This window comes from Chanos chanos, chromosome 2, assembly GCF_902362185.1.
Source record: "Chanos chanos chromosome 2, fChaCha1.1, whole genome shotgun sequence".
Classification (NCBI taxonomy): domain Eukaryota; kingdom Metazoa; phylum Chordata; class Actinopteri; order Gonorynchiformes; family Chanidae; genus Chanos; species Chanos chanos.
In genome coordinates, this window is record NC_044496.1 from 26,312,450 (window position 1) to 26,325,363 (window position 12,914).

The 12,914-nt window shown below is 39.9% G+C and overlaps 1 protein-coding gene across 5 annotated transcripts in view; it reads right to left on the reverse strand.

Annotated features, from left to right (window-relative positions):
- The window catches only part of st3gal4 (ST3 beta-galactoside alpha-2,3-sialyltransferase 4), a 47,703-nt gene that overhangs the window by 12,448 nt on the left and 22,341 nt on the right, over positions 1-12,914 (reverse strand). For 3 of the 5 annotated variants that reach the window (XM_030766184.1, XM_030766185.1, XM_030766183.1), the window contains exons 3-7: positions 5,855-5,911; positions 2,652-2,724; positions 2,103-2,192; positions 709-806; positions 331-394 (exon numbers count right to left, since the gene is read on the reverse strand). In XM_030766184.1, the coding sequence (XP_030622044.1) occupies positions 331-394; positions 709-806; positions 2,103-2,192; positions 2,652-2,724; positions 5,855-5,891 (362 nt within the window). In that variant the 5' untranslated portion in view covers positions 5,892-5,911. The remainder of the gene's footprint in view (positions 1-330; positions 395-708; positions 807-2,102; positions 2,193-2,651; positions 2,725-5,854; positions 5,912-12,914) is intronic. The other 2 variants (XM_030766187.1, XM_030766186.1) reach the window with 1 other exon arrangement.

Sequence of the window (12,914 nt, forward strand, 5' to 3'; positions counted from 1 at the left end):
TTATTAACTAAAGATGCAAACTGGGAATCTACTGGTTTTAACACAAGATCAATGTTTCTTGTTATGTTTCATAAAGAAAGGCAGTTTCTAAAGTTGCACTTGTCTAAAAGGTAAATGCAATAATAATAATTCAAGCATTTCCACTGTAAATCCATTATAGCAGAGCAAATACAATCATAGATCTTTTTTTGGTGTGGAACATTTTATTCTTTTTCTTTTCCTCCCCCCATGTATCTGGGCCAGACATCTATAAAATTTCCTCCACTAATTTACTGACTGGATTTAAAATGAAACTGGAAGGTATTTCTCAGCTTTTTTACACACACTTACTTTTCTATGCTCTCAGGCATGGCATAGTTAGCGATGACTGCCAAGACCTTCAGTAGCAGCAGCTCTAGACAAAGGACAAGTGATAAGGATGATAAGTATCAGATAAAGCACCAACTGTTACAGCCATGGATTTGCATGCTTTCAGAACTCCTTCACAGGATTTTTACAATTCACAACATCGGTAAGAAGGGTATCGAAAAAGTGTCATTAAAACGTGTGTTTATGTAGCAAACACACTCAAAAAACAAAACAAAAATGAGTCCAGTACCAGTTTAAGCAAAACAAGCACTGGTTGCATGGCCATGTTGAGGGATTGTGACTTGACTTTGTAATGAAGGATAGATTCTGTGTGGAGGGAAGAACAGACAGAGCACATACCACTGCCTTTTATACCGTAGGGCAAAGACAAAGCTGACAGATGTTCTCTCCAGAAGAAATCTTCCAGCTTTAAAAAGAGCTGGGTTTTTCTGCTAATGCTGTTCGGGTCGAAACATCAAAGAATCAGTCAGGATTTGAAACGGCAAAAGGCAACTGGCGTTACGTGTTTAATACAGAAGACACGTTTGATTTACATTGTGCATCCACACATTTCTGATGTTCGTTTAAGTTGTGATGGATTTCAATGCCCGCTTATGCAAACACCTAAAGAAAACTTAGCAGATGAAAGACTACCATAAATTACCCCTGAAAACAGAACAAGTGTGCCAAGCTATGTACTTAACACTGCCTAAAAGCACACAAAAAATGTCTTCTGTATTTTTCAAGGCTGAATAACAGAACAAACACCAGTTAAGAGAAGAAGAGAGAGAGAGAGATTGTTCTGGAACACCCTTGCTGAGAATTCTGTTTCGATAAATTTGGCCATAACTTTTGAGAGCATCCTATGTTTTAAATTTCAGTTGGAATTAAAACTGCCCATTTCTGATCTGAACCACAGATAACCAGATGGGCTATCTATGTACCTTAGTGCAGTAATGACATAAGAGACACTTGTCATTAGCAACAAAAATATGACCTTGTACATGGCTCAAAAAAAACCCCAAAAAAGACACATCGGTACACATCGCCGACCTTGACAGTCTGTCCTGGGGAAAGAGAGACAAATAGAAAAAAAGAACATTCTGATTGTGTGAGGCGGCCAGCTGCAGGCTCTGTCAGATATGAAAACAAATGGGAGAGTGTGGGTCAGAGTGTAGGTGGGTTCAGACGCTACATTAAAAGAAGAGCACAGCTTTCCATAAATAAAATATAAAAACAAAAAAAGGGAGAGGTGAGCAGTTCTGGCTAAAGGAGCAGCTGTGTAAACTACTAAACAACGCAGAGGATTGGACGTGCTGCATGTTGGGGTATCCGGGAAGCTAACGAGTAAATAAATAAAAGGAATATTCTGAAATGCTGAAAGTGGACACATGAAGTTGTGCTTTCTTTTTAGAAGCAGAGGGACAAGTCAAACTCCAGGGAGTGTAAAAACAAGAAAGGCATGCGCTGACGCAGTAGGGATAACATGAGACTATGTCTCCTACATTTTCTTCACCACAGCCGGCTGCTGAGAGGCAGACTCTCTCCTTTCATGGCCAAAACATGTAAGTTGGTTAACAAGTGCCAAATGAGTTTCACAGAACTGTCACAACCAAAGCCGCACTCAGTATTTTTAAAGCCGTGATATAGATGGTCCAGCACAAATTCTCTCTCTCTCTCTCTCTCTCTCTCTCTCTCTCTCTCTCATATATACACATCTACTCAATCATTCATTCTCTCACTCATACACTCACTTGAAATTAAGGCTCTCCCATTTCTTCTGTGTGAGCCAGCTGTCACAATGAGATTTGGTAGGTGACACAGACTTACTAGGGCCTCCGTAACTGAAAAACAGGACAGAGATTAGGAAACTACTAGTTCATCCTGAACAGTGAGGATTCTCTAGGCTGGACTCTCAAATGACAACACCAAATGATGAGGAGTCCACTCTGTGAAGTCACAACCACATTTCTCAGAACAGTGACAATGTGTCAACAGCACAGGAAGAAAAGTTGTTTTCTAATGTATTTCTGCATTACCCTGACAGCACATACTACAAAAAAACAAACAAAAAAAGGCGCTGGAATGTGGTTAAACCGTTACCACAGTGGAACATTTCACACTGAGGTAACCAGGAACACGCTAAAAGACAGAGACAGACTCTTGCGGTCTCATCCGATACTAATCTACTTTTCGATGTCTCCATTACCATCATGTTCTCTGAGAGTGGAACAGGCCTGGCCTTAAACACATTCATGAAAGTCAGCCACATTTAGCTGGGGAGTAGAGAAGCCTGGTTATACCTTTGAAGGTAGAACTGGGAGCAGTAGTAGCAGATTAAACAGAGCACGAAGGGAATCAGTCTAATGCACCATGCTGAAAGAGAACGAGAGAGAGAGAGAGAGAGAGAGAGAGAGAGAGAGAGAATCGATTACTATTACAGAGAACTTTTAAGTATTTATAAATACTTAAAAGACTGGTGAAGCATTTTTTTCCCACGTTCAAAGTGCACACCATCTAACTTATACTAAAAGAAAATGATCAAATCATTCAGTAGATTCAATTTAACATCAGGGAGCTTGATATCTCTGTGCATTAGTAGGTAACGCTGCAGTGCGATTCATGCGTATCTGTCTAATATGTCAGTACCACTTTACAGTAAGTATACCCTTAAAAAGGGTTTATGAATGGTTTATAATTAGTTTATTAATTAGGTTGTGAACACTTTGTAAATCATTAAAAAGCTATTATAACACATTAGATAAAAAAGGCAACAGTGACCTACTGCTTGCCATATAGTGAGCCCACATTTATCTGTACTGTTAAGCCTCAGATCTCACTGGTCACTTAGCTGTGGCATTATTGTTTGTCTTGACATTTTCAGCATGCTATCAGCAGCCGTCCTCATTATTATGAAAGGTGTTGATATGACATATGCCATCAGGTTGTTATGCACACTGGATATTAAAGTGGTATATTCTGATGTGTGTTGGGGGATAGATGGGTGGAGCTTCCCAGCATGCCTTGGGGCAATGGACTGTTCTTTAGTCCCAGTTTGTTATTGTTCAGTTTATGTTTCTCATTGTGTCTAGTAGAAGAGTGTGTGTACTATTCACCATGTAGTCTTTGTGTTGTGCTATTAATCCTTGTGATAGTTGGATGTTATCTATGTACTGTAAATGTAACTGTCTGCCTGAGTGATGTACTTCCCTCCCACTGTGTCAGCAAGTTAAGTGTGTTGCTTCTTGGTTTGTGCTGTTGAGAGCAAAGGCAGTGTCAGTATGATGAATGGTGATATGTTCTGCACTTTACAATAAGGCTCCCTTTTGCCAGTTATAAAAGTTAGTAACTCACTAGTAAATGGTGATGTGTTTCATGCTTTCCAATAAGGCTCCCGTTCGGCAGTTATGTTTGGAACTCACATATAAATGGTCATAAAAATGAGATGAAGCTGACCATTTAACATGCTCACTGATAGAGGGACAAGGTAAAGTAAGCTAAGCAACTAGCAAGATCTGAGATTTAACAGAACAGACAGATAGAAAGTGCAGCAGTAACTTGATCTTGCCAAATAGTGAGCCTGCATCGATGTATGAAAATTGTGATATAACGTATTTATAATTGTTTATTAATGATTTATAAAGTGCTTACATCCTAATAAATAACCTAATTATAAACAATTATAAATCCTCTCTAAGGATAGTCTTATTGTAAACTGGTACCAATATGTCTAATTACAATTTTGTATGTATAATTCAATTATCAAAACTTCTTCTGGTATTCCTGTTACGTTCTAATTACACTATAACATGCTAATACATGTCTGTAATTATCATGTTACTAAATGAGTAGTCCTCTACTCTTAGGCATGTATCATATGTTAGTCTAGAGAAGGTATGTCCAGCTCTCAGATATCCTGTACATTCTGCTCAAGCTGACTTCCAGGAACACAGTGAAGTCAGACAGCTTGTGCCAAACTAAACACACCGTGAGCCATGTGGTTCCCGGGGGCCACAGTTAACAGCGTGAGCCCCAAATGCCTGTGCAGTGGAGCAGCTCCTACCTCAACCCTATAGATCCACACCTCAGTCATCCACCCATTACCGTGGTTATTCTACAGATATGCCTGTCAGACAGGCTCAAATACCAAACGATTTAGGCCGGAACAGCAAACCAGAGTAGTATTCTACAAATCCCTACGCTGAGCATCTGAGGATTAAGAGGGAAATCACATGTGCTGCGTTATTTTTCAGATTTTACAGATTTCCCCCTTCAGACTGGAACCAGTTGGGATTTTTGATGAGTGAGTAAAAGTCTGGAGCACAAGCTTGGGCCAGTCTTCTACAGTAATCCACACCAATACTTATTCATTTACTTCGGTATGCAACACAAGTTTCCTGTATGTGCAAAAACATGTTTTTAAATAGTAACCTGGCTGCAGTTGTGACCAGCTAAGTGTCATTTATGCTAAATAGCAACCAAAGTAGCACACATGCTGCCTCATGACACATCCCCCTTACACGATATGAAAACCAAGCTATTCCAAGCTGCTCACACCATACTTCTTATTCAGTATATACAGATCATTTTGACAGTTATGACTGCTATTACAGAGAGTTGTATTCACAAAAGCAATTAAAATAACTGGCTGTTTGCTTTTCCTTTGCTGTTCTTTCCAGTGGTCAGTTTTGGCCAGCCATCAAAATACATCCAATGCGAGGGGAACAGAGGGTTTGCAGGGAGATACAGGAGGACATGGCTTTCCTCTCTGCATTATAGGAAATGAAGTGCACTCAAAAGAAATTTTGACAATCATGGGGTTTCCAGTTATTTGTGGCTTGGCCCTGCTTTAGCAGGACTGTTTCACTGTATTCCAAATTATTGCTTAGTCAGGTCTATGGTCCTCAGAGACGCATTCATTTTTTGAATCCTGAGGGTAATGCTATGCTTGGCAACATTACATTAATTCCACATTTTAAAAAAGAAAAAGAGAAAGAAAAGCTATTGATGTGTTCTTCAGACACTGAGTTAAATGAGAGCTGAAAGTTGTGCAGACAATGTGCACAACATCTGCAACATGCCGCTAACCTTAATAAGATTTTTTCTTTTCCTTTCTTTCTTTCTTGGCCAGGGGGAGGTGTATGGGGGTGGGGGTGGCATTAGCTCAGATATATGCACAAATCACCAAAGTATTGTAAACAATTTTTTTTTTTCCCGAGACCTTACGTTCTTGACAATCTGCAAAGGGACATTGATGAGCATCTGCATCTCTGACTCCTACAGCATTCCTTTCTGTACAGCATCTTTCAAGTTGTTTCTAAATATAAATACACACAGACATGCATACATGCTCAAAAGGTGAGCACAGCTCCGTTGTTGTTTCCTGCCAATATATGTGTCAGTCACAATGCACGTGTCAGTCTGTGACTCTGGGCAAGTTTCTGAGGAAGCTGTGTGTGTGTGTGTGTGTGTATGTGTATGTGTACGTGCGTGTGTACATGCTTACTTCTGGCGGCCTTTACAGACATCTTCACACGCTCCATGGTCCTCTCATCATGCTATCCTGAGGGGAAGTGAAAAAAGCAAAAAAAAAAAAAAAACATTGCATCACAACAGCCTGAGCTCAGGAGGACTCAGACTCAGTCATTAAAAACAGCAGTGCCCAACTACAGTGAGTAAAAAAACAGCTCTATGGCACACATAACAGCCTCCTCCTCCTCTACTTCTCTTACAGACGCCATGCTCATTCAAACCGGAGAAGTACCCTCATACTTTCCTCCTCTCTCTCTTACTTCCTGTTGTCATTCTGAGAGAGTCTGCGGGCCTGAAAGTGGGTTACGAGGTGGGCTGGAGAGGGGCCTGACTGAAGATTAACTGTATAGATAGATGCTTGTTCAGGGAGGTTACATCCCCCACTGTTTTATACAGAGCCAGGGTAATCCGTTCCTGGACACAGTATTGGCAGTCCTAGATTAGATAAGATTACATGGCTGCTGACCTCACTAAAATCACACTGAAACAAGTAGGCCTGTGGGGTAGTGGTTTCCCCACACGTTCCTATGTAGTCCCAATGACAGTTTCTTTTCTTGGAGAAGTTCTTGTGAAAAAGTCACTGAATTGCACAATGCTACTTAAACACAAACATATGAGTAATCAAAGGGCTATTACACAGCAAGGACACTATGCCAACTGATTTTGCAATGTGATTTTTTTTCCCCTTTCTCCTCACATTCACTCTTCTGTGGAAGAACATGAATCACAGTGGAAAGTTTTTTTTTGTTTGTTTGTTTGTTTTGATTTGTGGCTCACTGTCTGTGTGAATGCAGCAGTATTTCCAGTATGTGCTGAATTTCCACAGCTCCAGTATCACTGCCATTATTCAGGAATCATTTGATGGTCAGGTCAGTGTGATATTTCAGTTTGTTCTCAATGAGCACCATCCATCAATGTCTTCTCAGTGGAATCGGTTTTTGTGAAAATTACATTACATTTATCCACTTAGCAGATGCTTTCATCCAAAGTGATTTATAGTGAGGCAAAAATACAAACCAAGCATGTAGCCATTAAGGAGCTGTCTGTGGCATAAGTGCTACAGCTAAATTCAGTATTAGACCAGATACAAACTCAAGAGAAGCTGACTGAAGTAAAAGAGTGAACTACAGACTGATATGGGTAGAAACAGTGAACTACAGACTGATACACTATAGAAACAGTGAACTACAGACTGATACGGGTAGAAACAGTGAACTACAGACTGATACACTGTAGAAACAATGAACTACAGACTAATACACTGTAGAAACAGTGAACTACAGACTGATACACTGTAGAAACAGTGAACTACAGACTAATACACTGTAGAAACAGTGAACTACAGACTGATACGGGTAGAAACTGAACTACAGACTAATACACTGTAGAAACAGTGAACTACAGACTGATACACTGTAGAAACAGTGGACTACAGACTGATACACTGTAGAAACAGTGAACTACAGACGATACACTGTAGAAACAATGAACTACAGACTAATACACTGTAGAAACAGTGAACTACAGACTGATACACTGTAGAAACAGTGAACTACAGACTAATACACTGTAGAAACAGTGAACTACAGACTGATACGGGTAGAAACTGAACTACAGACTAATACACTGTAGAAACAGTGAACTACAAACTGATACACTGTAGAAACAGTGGACTACAGACTGATACACTGTAGAAACAGTGAACTACAGACTGATACGGGTAGAAACAGTGAACTACAGACTGATATACTGTAGAAACCGTGAACTACAGACTGATATACTGTAGAAACAGTGAACTACAGACTGATACACTGTAGAACCAGTGAACTACAGACTAATACACTGTAGAAACAGTGAACTACAGACTGATACACTGTAGAAACAGTGAACTACAGACTAATACACTGTAGAAACAGTGAACTACAGACTGATACGGGTAGAAACTGAACTACAGACTAATACACTGTAGAAACAGTGAACTACAGACTGATACACTGTAGAAACAGTGGACTACAGACTGATACACTGTAGAAACAGTGAACTACAGACGATACACTGTAGAAACAATGAACTACAGACTAATACACTGTAGAAACAGTGAACTACAGACTGATACACTGTAGAAACAGTGAACTACAGACTAATACACTGTAGAAACAGTGAACTACAGACTGATACGGGTAGAAACTGAACTACAGACTAATACACTGTAGAAACAGTGAACTACAAACTGATACACTGTAGAAACAGTGGACTACAGACTGATACACTGTAGAAACAGTGAACTACAGACTGATACGGGTAGAAACAGTGAACTACAGACTGATATACTGTAGAAACCGTGAACTACAGACTGATATACTGTAGAAACAGTGAACTACAGACTGATACACTGTAGAACCAGTGAACTACAGACTGATAAACTGTAGAAACAGTGAACTACAGACTGATACGGGTAGAAACAGTGAACTACAGACTGATACACTGTAGAAACCGTGAACTACAGACTGATACGGGTAGAAACAGTGAACTACAGACTGATACACTGTAGAAACAGTGAACTACAGACTGATACACTGTAGAAACCGTGAACTACAGACTGATACGGGTAGAAACAGTGAACTACAGACTGATACACTGTAGAAACAGTGCTAATGAACAGGGGGCTACAAAAGGACAAGAGAAGAAGCTATGGCCCAGTGTCGGGGAAGAGGCAACAGGTAGAAGGCTATGAACAATAATCAGCTATATTATGGCAATAAAAACAAAGCAGATGTGTAGCATCGTAATCTAAAGTTGTAATGTACTATTCAAAATACAGTAAAAAATTCCAGTGCCCATTGTAAAGTGTTATTAAATCGACATAATAAAAAATGGACACGGGTCAGCGTACAGCATTACAGATGACTACTGTAAATTTTCAAGTAAAAGCTGGGTCTCAGGTAATGGCCAGGTCTCAAATTATAGCCCGTGAGGGAGGGGGAGGGGGGGGGCACCTGTTTGGGCAAATAAAGGCTGGTACCAAAAACAGGCTGGTTGAAATAAATAAATAAATAACATAAATTACAGAAAGGCTCAAGTGGTAAATTTATCAAATTCCCACTGCAGTATTTACATCAGTACAACAACATACATTCTTCTAAGAACACGGGGTAAACAAAGACCTGTAGGGGGTCTGGGGGTATCCTCTCCCAGGGAAAACTTTCTTAATTCTGGCAGCTAAATGCACCATTTTCCCACAGTATGAGACAGAAACGGTAAGCCTAAAGGCAGTGGCGTCACCAGGATATCATAGCGTATGCTATATTGCAACTTTGTAACTTCTAATTTGATGCAATCAAAACTGTCAAAACACAGTCACCGGAGCTGGGGAGCCGGAGCCTTCAAAGCACCAGCGGGACAGGAATGTATTTTCAGCGTTTAGGGTAGCCTACTTTAGAAAGAAATTCTGCTTTACAATCAGGTACTCTCCGTTGGTCATTCAACCCCTCCCTTGTCATAACAAAACCAAACCAGATTCAGATTAATTAGATTACATTTTCTAATCACTGACACTACTGAGGACACAGTAAAGACTTTGAAGGGCGGAGCTCGCGCTCGTGCTTTACAGAGAATGAACATGTTTTTCTGCTTGCTCTCATCCGGGCTTATATGGATCAACTAAAGAAAGGCAGGTGACCCCACCCCCCATCCATAAACATAGAGATATATCTACCTGTACAAATCAGTGAGACTGTACATTAGAAGCAAGCTAGGTTACCGCTGCAATGGCAAACTTCTCTCTCCGTCTTTTGGCATAATGTGGATGATGTTGATTAACATACATATTCCAAGAGCCAAAGGTGTGGGGGCAAATGCCCACTTATCCTCCTTGATTAACAATAAAACAAATAATTCACAGAATAATCAACACTATATCAACATAAACATATTAAATGATTGCCAGTTTCATTCTGTGATAGACTTACTGTTCTTTGCAAACTATTGCATCAATTGCTATATTCACACATGGTTTTGATCTGTTGATAATTATTCTCTTTGTTCTCTCTTCAAATTCAGGTAATATTGGCACATTAAAATGATCTGTGAAAATTCTGCAGTTTGAATGCTCATGAAACATCCGCTTTTATGAAGTCTGTGTGCTAAACTTTATTGTGCAGATATATATATTGCATCACCTTAATCAAACAATCTCACGCTGTAGCTTTCACAATAGCTCACAAACTTAGTTTGTGCTGTTTCATTTGCATTATGATCTTGCAAATCATAATAGCGCACTAACTAACGGCCTGTCTCAAATAAAGGCTTGGTTCTTTCCTCAGTTGAGGTAAATAAAGGCCCCGGCCACTATTTGGGAATTTACGCTATCTATAAGAGAGAGCCAGGTAATATCACGGAGAGACAAGTAACACGTACGACACAGTGCGTGTTACTTGCTGTGACCTCCCAATCTGCGGCACCCATAGTAAACTATAAAATTCTGGAAATATGGCAGCACAGGAAAATTACTGAGTTTATTAATGTTAATTATATTTTAAAAAATTAAACTGTAAAAGTGTCAAAAGAAGTTAAAAGTTGCCAGTAAAGGCTGAGAGCGCTACATGGGCAAACCAAAAATGATTTGGTGGTTTTCAATCCTGCAGTGAACTGTGCGTGCTTGCTGATAAACAGTTAGCTTTATAGCAAATTGAATAAATAGTTTACGCCAGTAGTGAATGTCGTGCTAAGGCTACACTGAATCTTTGCAGAACAACACAGTACAGTACTCTGCCGTAAAAATGTTTACACATGAACAGTGTCTGGCATTGCCAGAAGCGAATTTTCAAAATGTCATTAATATTCATAAAAGAAGTGCTACCTGAACGTTGTATAGACCAAACAGGTAGCGCTTCTTTTATGAATATTAACAAGTCCTCCCCTGCCACACTACACATTTCAAAAATTCGATTGCTAGTGTGCGCCTGCTTCCGGAGGGCGCCGCAAATCGGGCAGCTACATTTCATAGTTACAGGATCCTGATCTCGTAATTAAGAGAAAATATCTCGTAATTACGAGATATTTTCTCGTAATTACGAGATATTTTCTCGTAATTACGAGATAAGGTGTCAATTTTTTTTCATTTGTGGATGCAATGCCCTTCCGTAAAAATGTAACCTCCTTGGCGGAGGTAATAATTAGAACGGCCATAATAGTGTTGAGGAGATCAGCAATATAATTTAAATAGATCAACATTCAAATGCATTTACAGATTGCGACAAAGTTACGCACCGGTTGGAGCATTTAAAGAGTGAGTGAGGATGAGGAACATGCGCAGGCTTTGAGACATATTATTATCAAAAGGGGGAAATACATGCGAATATTTACAACAACATTAAAATATTTGCATCAAGTTGCATCGCGCTCAACATTCATATTAAACCGATCAGCAATGTTTAAAAATTATCAAACAAATAATGCACAGGACAAGCCGTAGAACAAAGAATTTTTGAGAGTGAGGAGAGGGTTAGGCCACATACAGTGACAGATTTGCTGCGACATTAAATATTTGCATCGAGTTTAATAATACATAAAAAATAATTTATCGTTATTTGCAATCATTAGAACACTCAAAGGCTAACAAATTCGATTAAGAGACAACATAACAAAATGCACTTGATTGACACTTAGCGCTGCAACAATGTTTCAACAAATTGCAAGAAAATCATGTACGGCATGAGCCGTGGAACCACACTTTGGGAAACTCGGCACTAGAACATACAGTTAAGCCCAAAGTTATTCATACCCATGCCAGCTTTGAACTGTCAGTCAGCAGGTAAGGGATCAAGTGTAAAGGGGTGGGTTAGTTCAAAGTTGTGGAGGTAAGATCTTTTCAGAACCCTCGAGTCTTCTTCAAAGAAAGGCAGTCCTTGAAAGTTGTGAAACCTCAAAATGTGTGTGGCCTGTACTATTTTTGGTTTTGTTCTTTTGTTCTCTCCCACAAGCTGAACTTTTCACACGCTTTTATTTTTGTTGACACTCCTAACTCCTCCAGCAAGCCTAAAATACTCTAACACAAGTGATAAACAGGAGTAATTCTTCACCTGAGATGACACTGCACACAACTTAGACATTGAAGCCCCTTTCACACATGCGCTGCAACCCTAAAATAATCGGGATTCTAACCGGAGGGGCTGCATGTGTGAACAAAAATGTCCAAATCAGTCGACTCGGATTCTAAACAGACTTTATTCTACCAGCCCCCTAGTACAAACTCCGCTTTCTCTTCATTTGGGTCCATGGGTGAATAGAGCCGATTACAGTCCAGAGTATCCACAGCAAGCAAGCGGGCGTGTTGATGCCGTTTCTAACATGCGACTGACGTGAAACCAGAAGAATACAAACGTCCAAGGGTGAAGAAGAAGGGCCATTTACACGAAGACGCCAACGAAAATGTCTAACTGGAGAGACAATGAGATTTGTTGTAAACAAAACACTGCGATTTTTTGCGTCATGTCCTGCCTCCTGCACGCCCTACCCAGGCGCCACCCCCCTCCTAAATCAAACAGGGTATTTAGAGTATGTGTGAAAGCGTCTGACTGCTGTGTGCTGCATGTGTGAAAGGGCAGCTTTGGACATAATGCGAACCTAATTCTGCAGCTATAGTCCGTGGTGCATATGTGAAAACAGCTTGAGTCTACACTGTGTCACTACTCTCCTGAAAATGATCGATCCAAGACCTGGTATCATGAACTAATGTGGATCTGTATCATACATGCACAGTTTACTCACATGCATGTTTCGTTAATCTTCACGATTAAAAAAAATTACAACAGCCAATGTTCTTCATGCAACAAAAAGTGACACCGTTGCTGAGGTAAAAATGAAGATATTGTGACATATATTGATGATTGGTCATAATGCTCAGCCTTAAGGGTAAATGTCCTGTACCATGTGCCAGTGTCACTGAGTCCAGGATGCTGGAGTTTAAGGCATACAGCTATGAGGTAATTCACAACTTGGATGTCAGGGACAACTGAATGACTCTATAAAAACAC